General features: G+C 38.5%; 1 protein-coding gene and 1 pseudogene across 2 annotated transcripts; one reads left to right on the plus strand and one right to left on the minus strand.

The window, feature by feature from the left end:
* Positions 1–57: 57 nt before the first annotated feature.
* On the minus strand, positions 58–16,605 carry LOC122777032 (dnaJ homolog subfamily C member 5-like). Of its 2 annotated transcripts, none has more exons than XM_044037963.1 (5): positions 16,404–16,605; positions 4,684–4,847; positions 4,044–4,257; positions 3,494–3,665; positions 58–3,353 (listed from the first exon to the last, which is right to left on the minus strand). In XM_044037963.1, exons 2-5 carry the CDS (start codon positions 4,788–4,790, stop codon positions 3,259–3,261), a joined length of 588 nt encoding a protein of 195 aa, XP_043893898.1. In that variant the 5' UTR covers positions 4,791–4,847; positions 16,404–16,605; the 3' UTR covers positions 58–3,258. The 2 variants fall into 2 exon arrangements, with proteins under 2 accessions (XP_043893898.1, XP_043893896.1); XM_044037961.1 differs by having other exon boundaries at positions 4,684–4,856.
* Positions 16,606–16,623: 18 nt separating this feature from the next.
* Positions 16,624–20,210, plus strand: LOC122776833 (annotated as a pseudogene).
* The last annotated feature ends 1,464 nt before the right edge of the window (positions 20,211–21,674 follow it).

Below are 21,674 nucleotides of genomic sequence, written 5' to 3' on the forward strand. Positions count from 1 at the left end.
AGGATATTTAAACCATTTAAGATTGAACCAAAAGACACCCACACTGAGAAAAAGCTCTGAAGCATCAGAAACATTTATTTTACAACAGTACATCAGATACTTAATTTACCCATATGTCTGCCTGACAGACAAACAGTATTAGTCCATGCTACAAACAGAAAAAAAACTCTACATCTCTATGTACTGTGCCACGGTGTGTGTGTGTGTGTGTATATATATATACAGCAGGTCTGCCATTTATCATTTCAGTTTCAAAATGATTCACATCCAAAAAATTCTATACATCTCCTTGACATAACAGCTACGTAATTAATCAAAAGAAAAGTAAGATAAATAAAATGAAGCTTGAATATTACCACACGGTTGCTATATTCACACAGCAGACTGTTTACGTCAATGCTACAGCTGTAACAGAAGATCTGTTTCCTGTATTTGACTTTGACTGTTCTGCGTTTGGTCGATGTAGACGACAAGTTATAGAGAAATAACTTGAGGGTTAGGGGTTTAACACTGTGGCATTTCAACGGCCATAATATGACGCAGTGCAGAAAAACCTATCAAGTGAAGATAGTTGGTTTCACAAAAAAACTGTTTAAATAGCTCTTGAAATTAAGGTTAGTGGAAATATAAACAAACACAATAAGATATGATTACAAAGCAAAACAAGGAGTAACTGGCAATATTCAATCTGACACATCTGTTCAATCTAACAGAGAATTTGTGACATAAATGAGAAATGTAAAATGCAAAATATCAGTCTTCTTAATTAAAAGACGAGCAGTCATCGATGGGACTTATTCAGCTCTTACTGCACTTTCCCATGATATGTATAAATACATGAGTGTGTTTTTGAGTGAGTAATCAAAGAAAAATACAGCCAGAAAAAAGCCTGTTTTTGGGTACATTTATGTTTTTGTTTTTCTTAAAAGACGGATTACACAATCAACAACAACATTTCCGTATTTCTATTTAGCAGAGCTGGAGAGCTGTAGCTTTAATGCATTTGTTTTGATTGTTATACATTTTCCAGGTGCTATGGTTTTTAGTATCTACAAAAAAACAAACTGTTGCCACATAAACGATTAAGACTTTGGATACTGAAATCCTCCCTTCATTAACAACATAAATAAGGACAACAGAAAGTGATGAAAAGCAAATCTACACAGACCGAGGGGGGGGGAAAAAAAGTGTTCAACCCACTCAAAAAAAATACAGTGGAATCTATACATTCATACAACACGACACATTTTTCTCCCACAGCACACACACAGCTTTCAGTGTGGGAAGAAAGAGGTGAAAAACAAGAAGAGGAGGAGGAGAAGGAGAAGGAGGAGGAGGGCAGAGTGATGAGGATGATCGCTGTATCACTAATCACTAATAACCAAAAATAACAATTAGAGTAACTGATCACGAACAGCTTGGATGTCCTGTGATGGAGAAGGGAAACACGCCTGTCACAGTCAACACTCGAGCAGCTGGTGTTGCTTTTCATATGTCTGCTCCGTCATATGTCACACGTGTAAAAGACAGCTGCACAGTTTAGTTTGCAGTGTTTCCATGAGGAAGACAGTCGAGTCTGAAGACTGATGTGTTTTGCAGCTGAAACCATTTTTGGTTAATCACGCAGAATAACTGCACTGGGTGACGGAGAGAGATGCTGCAGCTGGCTAAATGCCACGTTCATCAGACTTAATTACTTTATTATTTTTAGAAATCTCTGCCCTGGTGCTTTGTGAGAACTTGACAGTTGGTAAAGGTCATCCTTTCCCCGCAGAAGTTACGTCAGAACTGAGACGCGCTGACCTTGCTGAACCGAAGTCAAGTGAGCAGACACTCTCTGTCGTTTTGTTTGATTTAGGAGAAGTGGGGGAATGGCATCAATGCCAGTGCGGCACCTGTCGAAGTGAGAGATGCCTTCGGCACACAGGGAGGAGTGGTAATAATGAGGGCACAAATAAACACCTCCAAGTACACCCAGGCTCTATTTAGTTTGTTGCCAACATCTGACTTGGATGATTTGTAACATTTTATGGAGCCAGATTCATCTATAATGAAAATAATTGTTAGTTGCAGCCATAAACTACATACAAGCTGAGCTCTATTTATTTGCCTTCTGTCAATACCAGTACAAGTATGAATTATATTTTTGGTGTTACTAATCAATAATTCTCTAATAACCTTTGGACATAATGTAAATCAACTGATCTGAGACCTTAAAGAGTCTGTTTACAGCCTTGGGAAAACCTGGTCTGTGACGGGAGACTTTAACCAATCAAAGGGCAGGTCAGAAAGAGGGGGGGGCGCTCATATTGGCTGTTCCACTAAACTGCTCTCCTCATCCACTTTTTTTCTCCCCATCTCTTCTCTTTTCACCTCAGATTCAAAACTCAAGAGGGGAAAGTTTTGGGTGAAGCTGTGGTGCTCAGGCTAACCGATAAAGTGATGGCGAGTACTGTTTGCTGGTGTATGTGTGGTATTAGATAATTACTGCAGATGTGTGCAGTTTAAATCTGTCCAGTAATTGACCAACGGCTAAGCCCCACCCTTGAACACACGGGCCAATCAGAGCAAGTATCAGATTCACGCTACATTCTGAGTGGAGACCACCATAGAAAAGCACTTTTCTGTGGCTTCCTGGCGTTTTATAAAGTCATGCTGGGAGGAATGCTGAAGCGACGTGCAGCAAACAACAACAATGCTAGCTAACTAATGTTAACTTATCGCCTATAACGATATGACCAACTCCAGCTTCAGCTCAGATGTCATCATTTAAACCTCTGATATGCACAGGATCAAGATCACGGGCAGCCAGGTTATGGTGCCGAGAGATCTGGACACATCCACTTCTGCTGATGTGGACAAGCTACTGTATTTCTCGCTAGCTCAGTTAAACGTACATTAAAAAAAAACAACATTTTCAAATTAGTAAAACACACTATGCAACTAAATCAGCATGTTATAAAAGCACCCACACTGTGCAACAGTAAAAGATCGGTATACAAAGACAACATAACTAAACTAAACCTAAACTATAAAAGCCTAGAATTCACAGGAGTTAATTTGTGTTTTTTTTTTTTTTTTCCACTGAACCAGCGGCCGAAGTAAAAACAATATACACATTAGTCACTACAACTTTCATTTTAGGCCAAAACTCAGCTGCTTCCAGCTAATGTAATGACAACAACACAGGGGGGTGGGACTTAGACATGGGTCAATTATGGTGGAATTTGTGTGTAATTGTCAGGTGTGTGTGCTTCTTTAGTATGCCTCGGTCCTGTAGCTGTGGTGGGCATCAGCAGTGAGCTGGGTGGTTTCTGTGGCTGAGGATGGCTGCAACACAATTGGTTCACCATCTGAGAATGAAACACATACACATTAGGAAGCATGCAACCCAAAATAATTGGATGCAGTTATATAAATACAAAATAATAGTGTTTAAAAGGTAATCGGCTCTTAGAAAGACATGGTTTTGTCAGCATCAGAGAGGGCTTACCTCTTTCGTCAGCGGTCATCTGGGCCTCCAGGTCTTCAGGCGAGACATAGAACTCAGGATCCTGGTCCATGGGTGGCCGAGGTTTACATTTACCACAACAACAGTTACAGCAGCAACACAGGCAACAGCAGAAATAACAACCTGTGGCCAGGCAGCAGAACACAAACAAGGCCTGTGGGATACAGAAGGGAGGGAGATAGGGATACATTTTTTTAATTTTTGCACACATCTATACATTACTACTGTTACAGAATTTTGGTCTATGGCATGTAGTGTCATTTCATAATATAATCACAATACAGCATTAAACTAATATATAAAAATGTATTGGACAGAAATAAACAGACTTTAATTGATTTTATTAGAGTTGTTGTTTTTTTACTGTAAATTTTCTGTTGTTGAAAATAAGGTCTCTGTTTAACTGTCTTTTTTTTAAAATTTATATTCTAATATGACAGCACAACTGCACCTTCCATCAAAATTACAGAAACAACAGCACAGCCAGCAGGTCTCTCTCTCTCTCTCTCTCTCTTTCTTTCTTTCACCGTACCTTTGCCCACCAGCTGGACAGAACAAAGTAGGTGTTGACGTTCTCCTCTCCAAACTGTTCTGCGACGTACAGTCCCAGCGAGCCATATTTATCATAGATGTTCTTCTTGGTAGTGTCAGCCAGTATAGAGTGAGCGTTGTTGATTTCCTTAAACTTCTCGGCTGCGTCTGGGTTGTCTGGGTTCTTATCTGGGTGAAACTTCAATGCCAGTTTCCTGTAAAGAAGAAAACGGCGAATGAAGGAAACGACACCGACACCATGACAATAGCATGTGTTCCTGTCAGTCAGTTTGAAACAACACTGTTGAGAGCGTAGCAGAGCATTGCTGTATGAAACAGATTAGCTCAATCACTCTAACTATTACTATATATCATATAGCTACTCTTTACCACTAAGGTTATTATTATGATCATCCATCCCTTATCTACGGCTTGTCTTTTTCTGAGGGTCACACTGATTCTCAATCATTTGTATCTGGAAAACAAGTTATATTTTATTGAACACCCACTTGCAAATCATTAAATTAACTTAATGTTAATTTCTTGGATCACGTTGAAGCGCTGGTAACAGGACTACAACGCCCTCTAGTGGCATACTAAATAACAAATGACTATAAAGTCTCTGGTGGGGAACGTTCTACCTGTAACATTTCTTGATGTCCTCTGTAGTAGCGTTCTTGTCGACTCCCAGCACAGCGTAAAGTGATTCTCCTGATGTGGAGAGAGTTCTCTGTCTCTGATGGTCCATGGTCTCTTACTCTCTCTCACTCGCTCCCTCAGTAATAAAGTGTCTCACCTGTCACACCTGTCACACCTGTCAGGTACAAAGAGAAACAGGGAATTAGCAGAAACAAGGACACACAATTTAAATTGAAATTCTTTGTTTACCATTTATTTATCTCATGTTTATCTCAATTTTTGCACATAGCAATACACAATTACAGTTGCAACTATGACTGTATTTGAAATTGGTCAGCACTTTTTATTTTATTTACTGATCCACTGATTTATCTGCTTTGTCTATAGATGTCTAAATGTCGCCTACAATGAAAGATGACATCTTCAAATTAAAATGTCACATTCTAAAGGGACTAACAGACACAAAGATATTCAGTATAACATTGGAAACACAGAGTGAGAGACATTTTGGACCAAATCCACTCATTCACTGCTCTGTCCCAACCAGTCCTCGAATTTAATCAGAGGTATTTTCACGCCTTATCAAGGGTGTACCAAGTAGAAGATGAATGATATTACTTCACTACACTCTAATGTAAATGAAGAAAATAGATATTATTAAAGTAATAAGGAATAATTAGAAGTAACAATAAAACTAAACTGGAAGATTCCCTGCTCCGCTAGTCAAGACGCCAGAGGTTCCCTGGACACTTAACCTCACATTGCTCCCGAGTCCCGACAGTTGTGCCGGCAGCACCATTTACTTTGATGAGCACAGGACGGGGGCGGCATAAGTGGGTTAAATATGGGTCACTTAGGTTCATGTCACACAGTCAAGTTAGGCAGAGAGATTTACAGTCTGTTCTTAAGTTACCTTGTATTTCTAGTAAGTTAGAAGATGACATAGCAAACAAAAAAAGAACCATGCATGAAAGATCAAGGTGTGCTGTCTCATTAAGTAAATTGTAGGATTGTAGATAAAAGCAGAGTTAACAGACAGGTGCTGTTGATGACGCTCTGAGGTGGATGGACATGCAACAGCAGCTGTCGTCAAATGAGTTCAACACCCTAAAATATTCAACAATATGCAATATCAAAATATAGAACCAGGCAACAACAATCATACTCACAACATACAATAGAAATGTGATGATTAATTGATTTGTCACTTGACAGGAAAAATAATCTGCATATATTTGCACACAAACGATAATTGCAGTAATTTATTTGTCTCTATCCTCTAACTTTGTACATGTAGGGAATGAATGCTTTCTTGGTCATACAACATGAGACTATGGAAAGACAAGGCATCTGAAAATGTCATGCATTTTCAATATTAGTTGCTGCTTGATGGACAAAATGTTTAGCCCAAGAAACTAAGCCTCAGGCACACAACAGACAACCGTTAGAAGAAGTTATAGTTTTGCCATAATTATTATCACCACACAAAATTCAGACAGCGTTGACATAACTGAAGCTCAGTTTCACAGGCCTTCTGCCATCAGTTGGCAGAGTTCTTCTACTAATATTTTACTTTTAAGAGAGAATACTTCTTTCCATCAAAGTTGAATTTTTCTTTAGTATTTTCTTTAGTAAGTCACCACAAGGTCATTGATGCTACAGCAAACAGACAATTAAATTAGACTGATAACATTTAATCTAAATTATAGTAGGCTTCTTATCCAGTAGTTAGTTAGTTCCTTTGATTTTACTGTCTCAAAGTTCAGTGTAGGAATCACTTTATTACTTGTAGTTGTACTGAACTCAGTACACCACTGCAAACATCCCTATCTGAGATGCTCCAGCTCTAGTATCTGCGGTTCTTTCATGATACTGCTGATATACTGTAGATTTTATGTTTATACCATACAGTGTTAGCCTTATACTCACACACACAATATAGAAAATGAAAACTATTTAAGAATGTCACAAAGATTATTAAAATTATAAACAGCACCATAGTCTTTTCACTGATTGAAGACATGATGAAAAATAACACCAGCTGTAGGGTAACATGGTGTATGTGTATACATGATAAGAAACTTCTCAAACCATCTGTGATTGTTCAGGAAGTAAAAATGTGACGTGAACTTTGAACTGCGGAGGGCAGCATTGCACCTCTTACTGTACAGCCTGCTGGAACTTAGTGGAAAAAGAACGAGGAGGAGAAGTAAGCTGATTATAAGCCACGCAAGAGTTCATAGAACAAACTGTCAAGCTAAAATAAGAAACAACTTCAAACATTAATCTGTATTTTTATACTTATGGAATAAATTCAGGATTTCTGAATCTGGAAGGAAATCCACACACAGACGTTTGAACATGACAGCAACTGCCTGCACCTCAGTGCTGTCTGATACAACCGTGTCAGACAGCAGGTGTATCGGGGTTAGCAGGCTTAAGCCAATTCACCTTTACAGACACTAAACCAGACTGCTACACTTAAATTAACAACAGGATACTAAGCGTCACACTGGACCTACACCTTTGAGATGACGAGCAATAATCACACTGTGAGTCATGAGCACCACGTTGCAATAGTAGAATAATTACCCTCAGGCATATGGATAAGCTCACACATGTAATAAAACACAACTTGTGGTAGGTCATGCAGGAGATTATAGGGTTACAATGTTTGATTTTAGTCTGAAAAGTTTGCATTACTTACAGATTAATTTATCTACAGCTTGTCAGAGTGGTTCAGTCTTTTGGTCCAGTAAACTTCATGAAGACATTATCTTCAACCTTTAGCTACAATATAGATATATATGTATATATATAAAATATGATGATGTGTGTGTGTGTGTGTGTGTGTGTATATGTTGTTACCTTTTTTACCACTTTTTCTGACAAAAACACAAACATGGTCAGGACCAGCAGTCCTCATGAGGATCAAAACCTGGCCCTAATGAGGCAGAACCTAATTTCTGAGGAAATTGTTAGGCTTAGGGCTAAGATTGGAATTGTGGTTAGGATTAAATTAAGGTTAGGCATTAACTGGTTATGGTTAAGGGTAGGGATAGTGCTTGATTTAGGCTGCGTAAAATAATTGTAGTCAATGGAGAGTCCATAAACATCAAACGTGTGTGTGTGTGTGTGGGGCTGTGACTGGGAGGGGATCACTGTTAGGATAATCTTGAATAAACAAAAGAAGGAAAAAAAGGTAGTGTTCATGAGGACACTGCAAGAGATATACACCTTATACAAACAAACTGTGTGGATATTTTCTATTCCGTTTCTAATTATGTATCAATTCTATTAATAATACAAATCTATAATAAAATTTCGAGTTAGCCATTTGTTTCTCAAAGCTCTGTATAGCTCCAAATGGCTGCTATTGCCATGGCAACCCCACAATGTCTAGAAAATACCATGCTTCAGAGCAGATTGATTTAACACATCCCTAAATCCAATCCACTACTATGCCTTGGAATAACCAGTCACAACATAGATAAACCTACCACCTGACTGAGATTAACCAATGAGGGTGATCCATCTGTACACCAGGGATTACCAAGATACTACAGAGAGGGATGTGTGAGTGTGTATGTGAGTCTATACCTGGCTTGAGCAGTGACAGAGCTAAAAGAGGACATTTATTGGAACTCACAGAGACACAGTGACAATGAACACATGCTGTAGTGAGGATGACACCAAACCATCCGTGTCTGCAAGAGTGCGACTTAATGTAAGCTTTCACACCTGAGTATTCTATTTGATTTGATTTTTTTCCCATCAGGTTTATCGTGTAAAGGTTTCTCACTGAGCTACAAAGCTATAATAATCGCAGCTCACTGTGCTTCACACTCATCAGTAGCCCCCCCTCCCTCCCTAGTTTCAGGTCTTCTGCAATAAAAGTATTCTTAAGAATAAGAATAATAATTCTACATTTTACAATATATATATTTTTTTTTTACATGAAATAGTAAAATATTAGGTTTTACCAATACATTAATCAGGTTCCAATCTAGGTCTAAGAGAGTCAGGGTCATGTTACAAGTCACTCTAAATACTTTAACCTGCAGAAGCTGTTTTATTATTTTCTAAAAAAATGATTATTATTTGAAAACTGTATATAAGTTTCTGGATGTGTTCCAATGAAGTAATTATACTGAATGATCATTACAGCATTGCTAAAACAATAATACTAATGGTGACTTTTGTACAGGACTGTGAGGCAACACCAGTGTGATTGACAGTGCAGTGCAAATCATTAATTTATCAAGTATTTGTGGAAAATATATATATAATCCTCTGCCACATTAGCCATGTTGTTTATAGTGATAGTTAGGTCCAGAACTATCAAACAGTTTTTTAAATTATTGTGCTTAGTTGCTAATATATATTCATTGACTAGTGCACTACTCACATCTAAGGCTTCAACTTCAATGACTTTACTTGGTACTAAACAGGCCCGGGGGAATACATTTTGAAGTACTGTAATATCAGTAAGTGCTGACATTAATGGTGCGCTCCCAGTCATGTCAAGAGATCTGTGTGTGTCTCTGTCACAGTCTGTGTGGGGCTAGCACTTACTCTCTCACACTTGGACAGCGAGTACCCCACAGACACAGGCCTGTACAAGCTATCTAATCAAATGCCTAAAGTCCATCACATTCGGACTAAAAATGCACAGTGTTCAACAGCTTAGCTTGAAGTATGTCCCCCATATCCCCATGTTATGCAAGAAGGAACCCATGAGTCACTAGAATATTGCAAACATGAGCTAATAGAAACTATTAGTCAGTTAAAAGATAAACGATCTGTTCATTCAGAAAACATAAATATTTAAATTAATGTATTGATTGAGCATAGACCTCCTTCGAGTATATACAAGTACATATATTGAGTTAATTACAAATAAAACTTGAGTATACTGATACTAGTCCAATACAGTCATTATAGACCTTTTAAAAACTTATGAAGCTGTTAACAACACATTTGTGCTAGGTATAAATACATGATTCTCCCACTGTAACAAATATTTCTCTCCCATAAAGAAGAAATAAACAGCTCAAAATGCTGTTGCTGATTTTTATTTACACATTTACAGTCTGTCCATAGTGAAGCATTCTATATATAAGATTATTGAACTGTATCATATTTTACATTTCTATCTGTCAAATACGGAGTATCATAGCTAATGTTACCACTTTTTTGATGTTGTTGTGAATAGTTATTTAGTTTGCCATTTTCATTCTTTTCTTTACTTATTTTGTTTTATTTGTTCTACTTAAAAGAACTAAATTGTTGCAGAAAAAGGCGAAAACAAGGAAAGTGTAAAGCGTCGTTTACCAGCCAAGCATCTCAGGCTTCAAGTGACTCAGTGTCATGTGTATGGCACAGTAACACATCAAAACAACACAAACTGTTGCCAAAGCTGGATTCAGACAGACAGACATTCATTGAATTAATAGTGATTTAAGTGATGCTCACTGATCTATGTTATACAATTTACACTTAAAGTAAAGCACATTCTTGCTGTATGTGACCTTTTTTCATGCTAAATTAAAAGTATTTCTGCCAAGTATGGCACTGTCTCCACTGTACACACATAATGACTTGATGCCTGCTTGATTAATAGAGCTGAAACAACATATATAAAGAGACAAAGTCTACAACACCTGGCTCCATTGGAACTGTACAGAATACTGCATCGTGTACATGAATACTGTCACAACTTCAGGAATTTAGAGGACGGAACTGACTGAATAAAGTAAAAAAAAATGTGGCAAACAACACTTGATGCATCACATCATGTGCTTTGTGTGTTGGGGAAGTGAGCATGGACATAACAACACAGACAAAACCACAGACATTGGAACCACTAAAAGAGTGTGACAGCTTTTGTGGCCTTGCTGAATGCTTGGTGTTTAATTGTCCACAGGATCCACTTGAGTCCACACAAAGGTACGAAGATGGAACTGGAGCATTTTTTTTCCACATTAATGCGGGCATCAGAGGTAGTCAGATTGATGCTGTCTGTGCAAAATGGCAGAACAAACTGTAATGCTATTGTGTCACACATCATGAGCTCAGAAAAAGTACACTCTGTAGCAGCATGTAGCATTTGTTTGGTTCAGAATTAACAAGCAAAGCCTGCGAAATGAGGGCTCTATTGGAATGAAATACTGTATAGTTGACCTCTGAATAAAAAAGGAGCTATAGACAGCTGAGACGGCAATGACACAACTTTACTCCGTTTACTTTTTCACTTACTGCTGCTCAGTGAAGGCATGGATCATTAGTCAGTATTATTGACTATGCTAAATAACAGCTGTTTTTTTGTGAATGTAAATTGTGCAGAGAACTCTCCATCTGTTTCCTCAAGCCTCCACACAAGTATTTGATTACTTTACATTTAAATGCTAGAACAACTAAGTTTGGACTGGGTTGTTGCTCCTTACAGTACACAATCAAAATTAGAGCTGCATTTATCCTTTTTTTGTCAACAATCTATGTACATTATAACCTGCATACATATCTAAGCTTTGGTCACTACATGTATACATCCAGCTTTTAACACCTGTCCACAGTCCACCTCACAAAAACCCAACCTCACACACACCTCTAGTTTATCACTGCTACTTTGGCAGGCAAACAATTATCTACCAAAAGAAACAGTTTGATACAGCTTACACAGTAACAGGACAAAACTACAGATTTCTTTCATATATGAACTGTCAGTTTTCTGGGTTCATATGGTTTCTATTCTTTACACTGAAGATGAGGATGTATGAAGTTTCACAAGGCAAGGAACAAAAATTGTATAACTTTTTACACTGTTAGGCAAGATAGAGGAAGAAGATCCACTGTGGAGTCCCCTTAAGGAAGAACCCAAATAGAATCAAAAAATAATTTATGGTGATTGGTTTATGATGTGGTTCTTAATACATAAAAAAAAACTGTGAAAACTTACCATCGGTTTCCCAGTGCCAGAATGCCCAAACTACAACATCTAAGATTAAAATAAGTAAAATATTCAGTCACTGTACTCACTGTTTCTATAAGAACATTACACTTTCACCAATGAACGCCTAGACCATCAACTTTCTGGAAATACAAAGATGGAAAAAAAATGAGATTATGTGTGAACAATTACAAAAACATCAGCATAGACGTCGTCATCATCAACATAGCTGCTTTCTTTCCTTTCCTTCTTCAATTAGCTTCCATCACCCATTTCACACTGCTCCCTTTCGCTTTCAACATGACACCTTTATCATCACTTCCTCATGAACTTGTCAGACCATCTCTTGCTCTCTTTCCTCATTCTTAGATGGATGACAATGCATTTTCTCCTCTTAAATATATTTAAATATAGTTCTTGGTTTTCCCTTTCGATTTCTTTAAAGCTTTACCTCAAATGTAACGTCTGCTTCACATTCCTACTCTTCTTCCACCTGATTTCTCCATATACATTGCAAACGTTTTCATGATCAATTTATTATTGAATTAATGCTGTTACATCGAAAGCCTACATTGCTTTCTGAATCTTTCTAAATATGGATGACAGACATCATTTAAAAGAAAAGAAAGAAATTGTGATTGTCAACATTATTGGCAAGCATTCACCACCAGTAGCCACATCATACTACACAGACACACAGTCACATCCTCCACAGCTCCTTCCTCACCACTCAGATGATAATCTTTAAGTGGTCCTCCGGGAACCAGAGCTAAACTTATGGAACGGATTAACTAATACTGCTTTCATAAAAGAGCAAAAGCACCAGTCTAAGTCTTCCTCAGGGGCCCAATGGGATCACAATGACTATGAATACTAAAAAGGCAGCAATAAAACAGAAAGATATGAATATTCTCCTATTGCCCTCACTTAGGATCCTGAGGTTATATGCAAATAAAGGTTCACACATAAATACAAACAGTTACAGAAGTTAGTCAGTGGTTGTTGATTGTGAGAGTGTGCAGCTACATATTCATTCAATGAGATCAGGTTACAGTCAGACACACGCAGCCCTGACCATCAATAGCTTGTAATGTGACGAGGACTTCATTGTCATAGCACAGTAAATACAGCTGTCTCTCTCACGTGGACACACACACACACAGCACATTTATTTCAGATGTGTGGGAGCATTTGGAGAATTGTTACACTGTAAGAATTGTGAAATCTGACATTGGTTTGTCAATGTTATAGATATCTCAATACACAAAAGTAAAGTTATGTTAGGCTGTTAATTCAGTTAATTTCTTATCATGCTGTTTGACAGAGGTGAACTCAGAGTGCAACGATTATGCAGATTATGGACATTATTCATAGCAAATGTTACCTACTGTATACAGTTCTATACACAAATCCTGGCACAGGGATTTGCTGATGCACACACGGCAGTCCAATTCATTAGCTGATGTCGAATCAGCCGTCTCAAAGGACATGCAGGCTGTGTAAGACATTACAGTAATGACATGGATACTGCCAAGTTAGCACTGACTGAACAAACCTTGACATATATAATAAAAGACAGAAAATTAAGTGAAGTGAAGCTGCAGGAGAAGGACCATTGATGGTGAATATTTGACAGCCCAATGTGACTTGCGATCATAGGCCTGTTACACTGCGCTGTTTACAGGACGCACTCATGACAAGACTCATGACCTGGTGGTAAGTGGCTACCATATCAGGTTAAAAAACAAACCTGTCAGGGGATTTGTGGTTTCTAGGCTTAGGATATACTGTATAGCTTCAGACCTGGTGATCCATGTATAGTTTTAGCATTTTATTTATTTACTTACAGTGAGACAAATTAAATGCATTTCAATTGCCATTTTACATGCTCATGAGCAACTAAGTAACACTGAGCTCAAGCAGCAGCAATTTATGAATGATAAAGGTCTCTAAAGATGATTGACTGCTAAAAGTAAAACTACATTACAGTATACATATATACAGTCATTCACTGAAATGTTACACTTTAAGATGTTCATCTGTTCAAATAACATAGGATGTGGCACATGACCAAAGTCTGACTGAGGGTATACAAGCAGCAGTGATGCGACTCCCAATTGCATGATCAGGTTGTAACATATTTACATGTACGGAATTTTAAGTCTGGTGTTAGTCAGACAAAACAATAATTTATTTTTCTAATTGACTTATCCGTCAACTCCGCTTTTAAAAACTTCTGGTTTGTGAACGCGATTCATTGGTTAACATTCAATTCACACGCTGCTGCAAAATTATCGTTCTATAACAATAATTTATTTTTCTAATGTCATGCAAACATACTGACTAATGATTACATCAGTTTATAAAAACTAAGCAGCAAAATTAGGGTCAACTGGCCATAAATCAAGTCGCTGTGTATGCAAAGCTCAGGTCCCATGATTCTAACGTGGTAGACTGAATACGAACAGCATGTCAGCCTTCTTACATGAGGATACAAATATCAATACCAAATACCAGTGAGCCAAAGTAGGAATCAGCTGGGGGATAATTTTAGGTTTTCAAGGGCTGCAGCATTGACACCAACAGGAAACTGTTACACAAGTACCACAGCTAAATGACACTAGAGAAGTTTAGAACAGGCACAACAAAATAGACTAATGACACAGCTGTTTCCAAGTATTAATAATTCATCTCTTTAGATTAGCATAGGCTTCAACACCACCTTTCCAAAAATGGATAACTGTTTTACAACCAAAACCAAATAATAACATTGGACAACACATTATCATCCCAGGCTATAAGAAAATGTGATTAACATTGTTATCCTTTTTTGTCACATATTATGTAATATATACTAGCAATATTTTCAGCAACATCATAGACAAGTGTATGTACTCCAATTTGCTGGATGAGTACATACACCCAAAAGCAACAATAGATATATTGTTACTTCCAAACAGCCACAGAGGGTAGAACTTGGCAAGTTGAAAAACATTGTCAGGTTGAATGAAAGGCTCTGAGAAAATGACCATAGTCTTTATTTGATTTATAACCCAAATAAACATGTTCCCAAAGAGGATGGGGTGGTCTATGTTAAGGGTCTTCTTCAATAGCAGAGGGTGTCATTTTTGTAAATGATGTTTCCATTTAAAGTAACATTGAGGATAAAGGACAAGACACCAGTGTGATTGACAGCATATATCATCCAATAGATGCCTGGCAGCAGGTGATGTCTGTGGATTTAGGGTTGCAAAACCTTAACATGGTACCGGTTAAAAGATAAATCTTGAGGATTATTATTCTTCTGTCTTTACCTGTTGCCACTTGAATAATACATGGAGTAATTGATATTGAAAAAAAGAAGCTATTGTTCTTAAAGACATTACTCTTTTATTATAGCTGCAATGTGACTCCCCCACTGCTCCTCTGTTATCTAGATGTAACCTGATTTAATGTGACTGGCCTTCATGAGTCACTGATGACCACTTCTACCAGAGCTCTTAGTTGTGACCTCATTAACCATCATTTGTTTCAATTTACTCATACAATACATATACAAACCAGCTGACTCAGACAGATAATATGCTTTGGTAAAAATGTTTACCAGGATATGTGCAGTAAAACAATTGATCACAATATGAAATTTAAACTTTCCAACTTGTTGGAAAAGGACACTCATTAATGCAATGTACACATAATTTAAGTACTTGATAATGAAAACATAATAGATCACACTTCAGAATTCACTGAGCCTTTAGGCTGAATAACAGGGTCTATTCAGACACTCTTCCATCTGTGTGGTTGGAGGTGCACTGTCCCAGATCTCTAAATGGGCTTGGGCAATATCTGGACATGGACAACCACAATATGGTTAGATACCGACTCACATTAGAGTGGACTGCAAATGCAGAGTCATGTTTTCTTACGATCAATATTTTAAGAGACTATTTAATACAAATGGAAACATACAAACTATAAAGATACAGTGCAAAATACAGTTCAAAAACAGTCCAGTCTGACTGGACTTTATTATGGAGCAATATTTGGAAATAACTCCAAGTGTTAAAGAGTGAGAGAGAGTTCAAAGAGTAAGGATCACCAGGGCCAAAACAGCAGCTGAATAATAACGTTTTATGAATTTAACATGTTCTGCCATTACATCACACATTCACTCTCAGCCAATTCACCACCTGCCACTGCCGAGTCACATCATTTAGGGACAGAAAAAGGCAACCGCTCTAACGCAGCCATTTCAGATTCACGAGTAAGTAAACCAGTATTACAATCCCCCACACTATGGACAATAAAACAAAAATAATTCAGTGTACTTAGTTACCATCGTCTTGGAAATTAAGTTGTATCTGTCTCTCCACTAGAGATATAAAACCCCCCACATATAGTTCCCTCACTTGGCTACAATCAGCAAATCCGGCTTTTATCCTGTAGTATCTTCTCACCCCAGACTAAATCGGTCACGTATGAACCCATAATAATCCACATGACGCCCCAGGTTTTGAATCGACGCCACTGCTTTTTACGCATGTCTCTCGGTTCGTTCATTTTCAGAACTCTAAAATATCGACCGGCTCGACAATCAAAGCAAATAATCTAGGCACCGCACACACAGCATCCATGTTAGTTAGCCCTTCCATAGCATTGCTTGCCTGGGGCGATATGCCTGGTTTCGGCAGCTAGCACTTAGCTTGCTAACTAATCCAAGGGCAGCAAAGCTGACTAATGTTAGCACCCTGGCTAACTGTGCGCGTTTCTTACCTTTTGTTAAACCACGGGCAGACTGGCTCCACTACTTCTTTTAAACGAAGCGAGTTTTATACTACTCGCATCCCAGTTTGGCTTTCCTCTCCGCCGCTAAATCATTCAAAACAGCCGGTAGTACGGCCACAGCGATATCAGCTACAACGGGAGGTAGCTGTCAATCCGAGCTCAGCAGTCGAACGGAATCCCTCCCACTCTGTGTGCGCGCTCCCGCCCACAGCAGGCGCGGCCACGACATAACAGGAAGCGACAAAGAGGAGAGGAAAGACTTGTCCGTCAACTCCGCTTTTAAAAACTTCAGGTTTGTGAACGCGATTCATTGGTTAACATTCAATTCACACGCTGCTGCAAAATTATCGTTCTCCATACACAAAGTTCACTGGTGTTTCTAGAGGTTTAAACTAGTGAAGCTTTGTCAATCGGAACACTTTGGCCTTGGTCGCTTGATGGTTTAGCCTCGTCATGGGCTAATGTTAGCATTGGCAGCGAGAACTCCACACGCTAACGACTTTTGTTACCTTCATTTGTGTATGTAAGAAAAATATATTACAAGTATTGAATACTTGTTCAGCCTTACTATTGAATGCTTATTATTCACTGTTGTTCATATACATATTCCATTACAAATCAAATGTGGATCACTCATTCGCCGTGGCGATCTTGAGAGGGAAGGAAAAGAAATATATCATTTTATTAATTTCTATATTCTTCTTCTCAGTGATCGGGTTTGTTCACGTAAAGATCTGAGCATGTCGTCAGGTGCTCTCTTTCCAAGCTTGGTGAGTGGCTCCAGGGGAAGCTCCAGCAAGTATCTGGTGGAGTTTCGTGCTGGCAAAATGACCCTGAAAGGAAATGTAGTAACACCGGACAAACGCAAGGGAACGGTGTACGTCCAGCAGTCCGACGACTCCCTGATTCACTTCTGCTGGAAGGACAGGACGACTGGTAATGTTGATGATGTGAGTAACATAATTCTTTTTTTCATAGAACCATAAGACGAACAAAAACATTTCAGTGACTGTGGACCCTGTTTATTGTTGTTTTCCAATCTTTGTTTCCCTGTGAGTCTGCACAAACCTAAACTAAGCAGTGCAGGTTTTGGTTTGACATGTCCCTTTCATCTTCCAGGACTTAATCATCTTCCCTGATGACTGTGAATTTAAGAGGGTAAATCAGTGCACCACTGGACGTGTCTATGTGCTGAAGTTTAAAGCAGGCTCCAAGAGACTGTTCTTCTGGATGCAGGTGAGAGGAATCTTCTTTCTTTTAAAAGGGAAAAGTACCTGGGGTTGTCTGTCTATTTAATTTTAAATAAATGTCTATGAAAGGGATCAAAGTGCACTTCATTGTTTATAGTTTCCTTTAGTAGTATAGTTTCTTGGTTTGGTTTAGTTTTTCTTTTGATACATTTTGTATAACCTTCCTTGTTTTATGCACATTAAAAAGACAGCAAATTTAGCACTTTTTTTCAAGAATTTCTTTTATGTCTTGTATTAATCAGGAGCCTAAGACCGACAAAGATGAGGAACATTGTCGTAAGGTGAATGAGTACCTGAATAATCCCCCAATCCCTGGAGCACCAGGTAGCGGAGGCGGCAGTGGCCATGAACTCTCTGCTCTCGGAGGAGAGGGAAGCCTGCAAAACCTACTGGGAAATATGAGCCACAACCAGCTGATGCAGTTGATAGGACCAACCGGACTAGGTGGACTAGGTGGACTGGGTGAGCGCAGTTTAAATCCTCTAGCTCACACCACACTTGACACTTAAGCATGATTTTTGGTAACTAAGTTTAAACCACATGTCATAGGAAACATTAAACTGTCAGTGATAGCCCTGAAAAGTAAATGACTTAACTCTTCTTAAAACCAACTTTATTTACTTTATTTCATCCCCATAATAAAACAGTAAACGTAGGTGGAAATAGCATCAATATACAAACAAATGGATAAATATGAATTCAAGAAAGTTTGTGACATGTTTTGATTTGTTTGTTTGTCCAAGGTGGTCTGGGAGCTCTTGCAGGACCAGGTCTTGCCAATTTACTGGGTGGTGGAGGACCTGCTACAAGCAGCTCCTCATCCAGGTGAGATTGAACATTCATTTTGAGATTTTGAGTCGGCACGCATCATTGCTCTCTTTTCTCTTTACAGAACCTTCTGTGATAAAGCAGATGTAAGCCCCTATTTGTTACTTTAACTGTCCTTCTCTACCCTCCAGTTCTCGTAGCCAGTCTGCAGCAGCCACTCCTTCATCAGGTGCAGCCCCGAGACAGAGCTCCTCTCAAGCCCCCACTACTCCCGTGACTCCTGCTGCCTCAGCTGTGTCACCTTCCACACCAGGTACATTAAATTACAGTGCTGTGTCATTGTGTGACCCATGAGTGCAGTGCACTTCTCTCTCTCATGTGAGACACCATGCTGCAGTGACATAATAACAAATGTGCACCTTATGTGACTTATGTGAAGAAAATCCATAGTATTAATTGTTTATTCACATTGTATTCTTGTTTGCAGCCTCTGCTCAGACTCCTGTGGCCCCGGCATCTGCTGGAAGTCCTACACCCCATCAGCCCATTCAGCTTAGTGACCTTCAGAACATTCTCGCCACCATGAATGTCCCAGCAGCGGCTGCTCAGGGATCAGCAGGTAGGGAATAATCTGTCTTACTAACCTATGACGTTTTTTTCACATTTTGGACCACATACTAACCTATGACGTTTTTTTCACATTTTGGACATCATATGAACCTATGACTTTTTTGTCACATTTTGGACGACATACTAAAGTATATTGTAGCCTTCGTGGAGGTACAGAGTACACAGGGGCTTCAATAAAGAGGCCACAACAGCCAGTGTGGGTCAAACACATGCCATTTACTTTATTGTAAGTAAAACTTTAAGAACACAGGCAAGAAAAGAAAGGAGGACAGACAGTCATAGTACGGCTGGCAGACAAACCACTCACTGCTAGGACACTGGGAGTATATTACGTATTCAAATGAAATATAAACCCAACACACGTCAAATAAAACACCACATTAATAACAATGTGCAACCACAAATCATATCACAATGTAAAGTGAACTCCCAGCATCAACCACATTGGTGGATGGAAGACCTCTCCAGCCGCAGCACTAGAGACAGAAGGAGACAGAATGTTAAAACTCTAAAACTAACAATTCAAAAATTATACTAAACAATAAAATCAATAAAACGTATATAATACTAAACTAAAATAAACGGCAGTCAGTGCTATACATAAAAACAGACAAAGCACTGTCAGTAAACTTGTAGGACACAAGAGGTTTAAATGCCATGTTTTACCTCTGCTGTATAACAGTCAATCAGTGCTAAAAGCAAGTTCGGTAGACCCACAATTAAAATCATTAAAATACAAATACCTCAGGGTGAAAGCACCCCTACCAGACCCTAACAATTAATAATACTGAACATGATTATACAACAATGTTAAAAGTCCATCCTACCAGAGCCACAGGGAATCAAACACGCAAAGGGTTCAGCTCTCTGCTGGGTCCTAGTGCCCTACTTCTACAACCTTTCAATTAGCACTTCCGTTTCATTTATGTCATTACTAAACAGATTCTTCTGAATTATATTTAATGATTTGGCTTCAAGTGATTTAATGCAGTGTCAGGACATCTTCAAAATGTGGCTGAGGAAGAGAAAGTACGTATCAGCTCAGGACTCAGGATGATATTCCCTCCTCAGCATCTGGTCTTGATTATTCTGAATCCAATCTAAAAGATATAAATGTACACATGTTGTTGTGCAGCTGCAGCATTAAGCTGCAATCATGAGAATCTGGTCAATTAAATACTAATAAATACATATTATGAAGAAAAAGAACTGTAAGGGAAATCAACAAACAAATGGCCAAAGTTAAAATAAAATAAAAAGTTAAATAAAAACATGTGTTTAAACATACGCTATAGTAAACGTCTACAAACATTTGGCGTAAGAGGAATAAGAAGAAGCGGAATAAACGCACTTAAGAATAACAAGAGATGCTTGCGCTGCTTGCATTCCATTGAAAACTCTAGGGAGTTCTCGCTAGAATGCCAATAAGATAAAGAGAGAGTACCAATGTTATAAACATGTGATACACACATTTGGGGGAAAAATATCCCATCTCTAACTTCTTATCTTTGTATCAGAGCGCAGTAGTTCATATTTTGAATATCACAATCGCAACATCTGTCACAAAAAAAAATCACATTTGGATATTTTCTTCAAATTGTTCAGCCCTATTATTTAGTGATTATGCAGAGCCAGTGTGTTTTTGGCTCCTGGGGTAATAACTTAGTGTCAGTGTAGATTCTAGCTGTCAATCACACTGGTGTCCACTCATATGTGCCCACTTTTTATCATCTATTTTCCTCTAAATGGGAACAAAATTGACATCATGTTCGACTGTAGAAGCCCTGGAACTAGGGCTTCTCTTCAGAAAATGTTCAAATCTAGTGGGAAGTAGAAGCTCATTTCTATTCAAGTTCTTTTTACAACCAGCAAAGTTGCCCCCGATGACTATTCACTATGTTCTCATTTCCCACTTGGTCTTCCTGAGCAAACCAGACAACAACACCCAGTTTTTATATACAGTACACGGTCTGTGATCAGGATGTCAGTCCCAGATCTCTGTGCAGACAAGAGACTCATTATTTCCATTGCACAATATCATTTTCTTTTGATCCAAAAAGGGAAAATAACTAATCAGTCTTTGTTTGCACCCCAGTGCTTAAGGAGGCAGTAAGGTGATCTGCTACATAACAGGGGAAATAACACAAAGAGAGAGAGGATATGATGGTGGGCAGCAGCACATGATATGGACACAGTAATAAGCCTCATTAGATGCTCAAAGCCCAAGAAATGTGGCACTCTGTTTCCCATTAGCCTGAAAGCACCATTATTTAAACAAAAAAACAATACAATAATAGAGGATAATTGTCAGGGAAGTGGGGGGTTTACATTTGATTAAAAAACAGTTAGACACCATGAATGTGTTATTATGTTCCGTACATACAGTAAATGTTGTAATGAAATGGACTAAAGCTACGGTCAAAGTCACACTAATTTAGCTCCATCCTGACAATGTTATGTTATATTATAACCAGATGAATAGCAACAACATGTCTGCTAATGTGACATTTCACGGTTTCTCCGCTTTATTAAAGCCAAAGGGAACTAAAGCAGAGAAATACAGTGCATGGATTTCACTGGTGTCAGCGATAAATTGATGAAAAGCTTTAGC

This window comes from Solea senegalensis, linkage group LG11 (assembly GCF_019176455.1).
Source record: "Solea senegalensis isolate Sse05_10M linkage group LG11, IFAPA_SoseM_1, whole genome shotgun sequence".
NCBI lineage: Eukaryota > Metazoa > Chordata > Actinopteri > Pleuronectiformes > Soleidae > Solea > Solea senegalensis.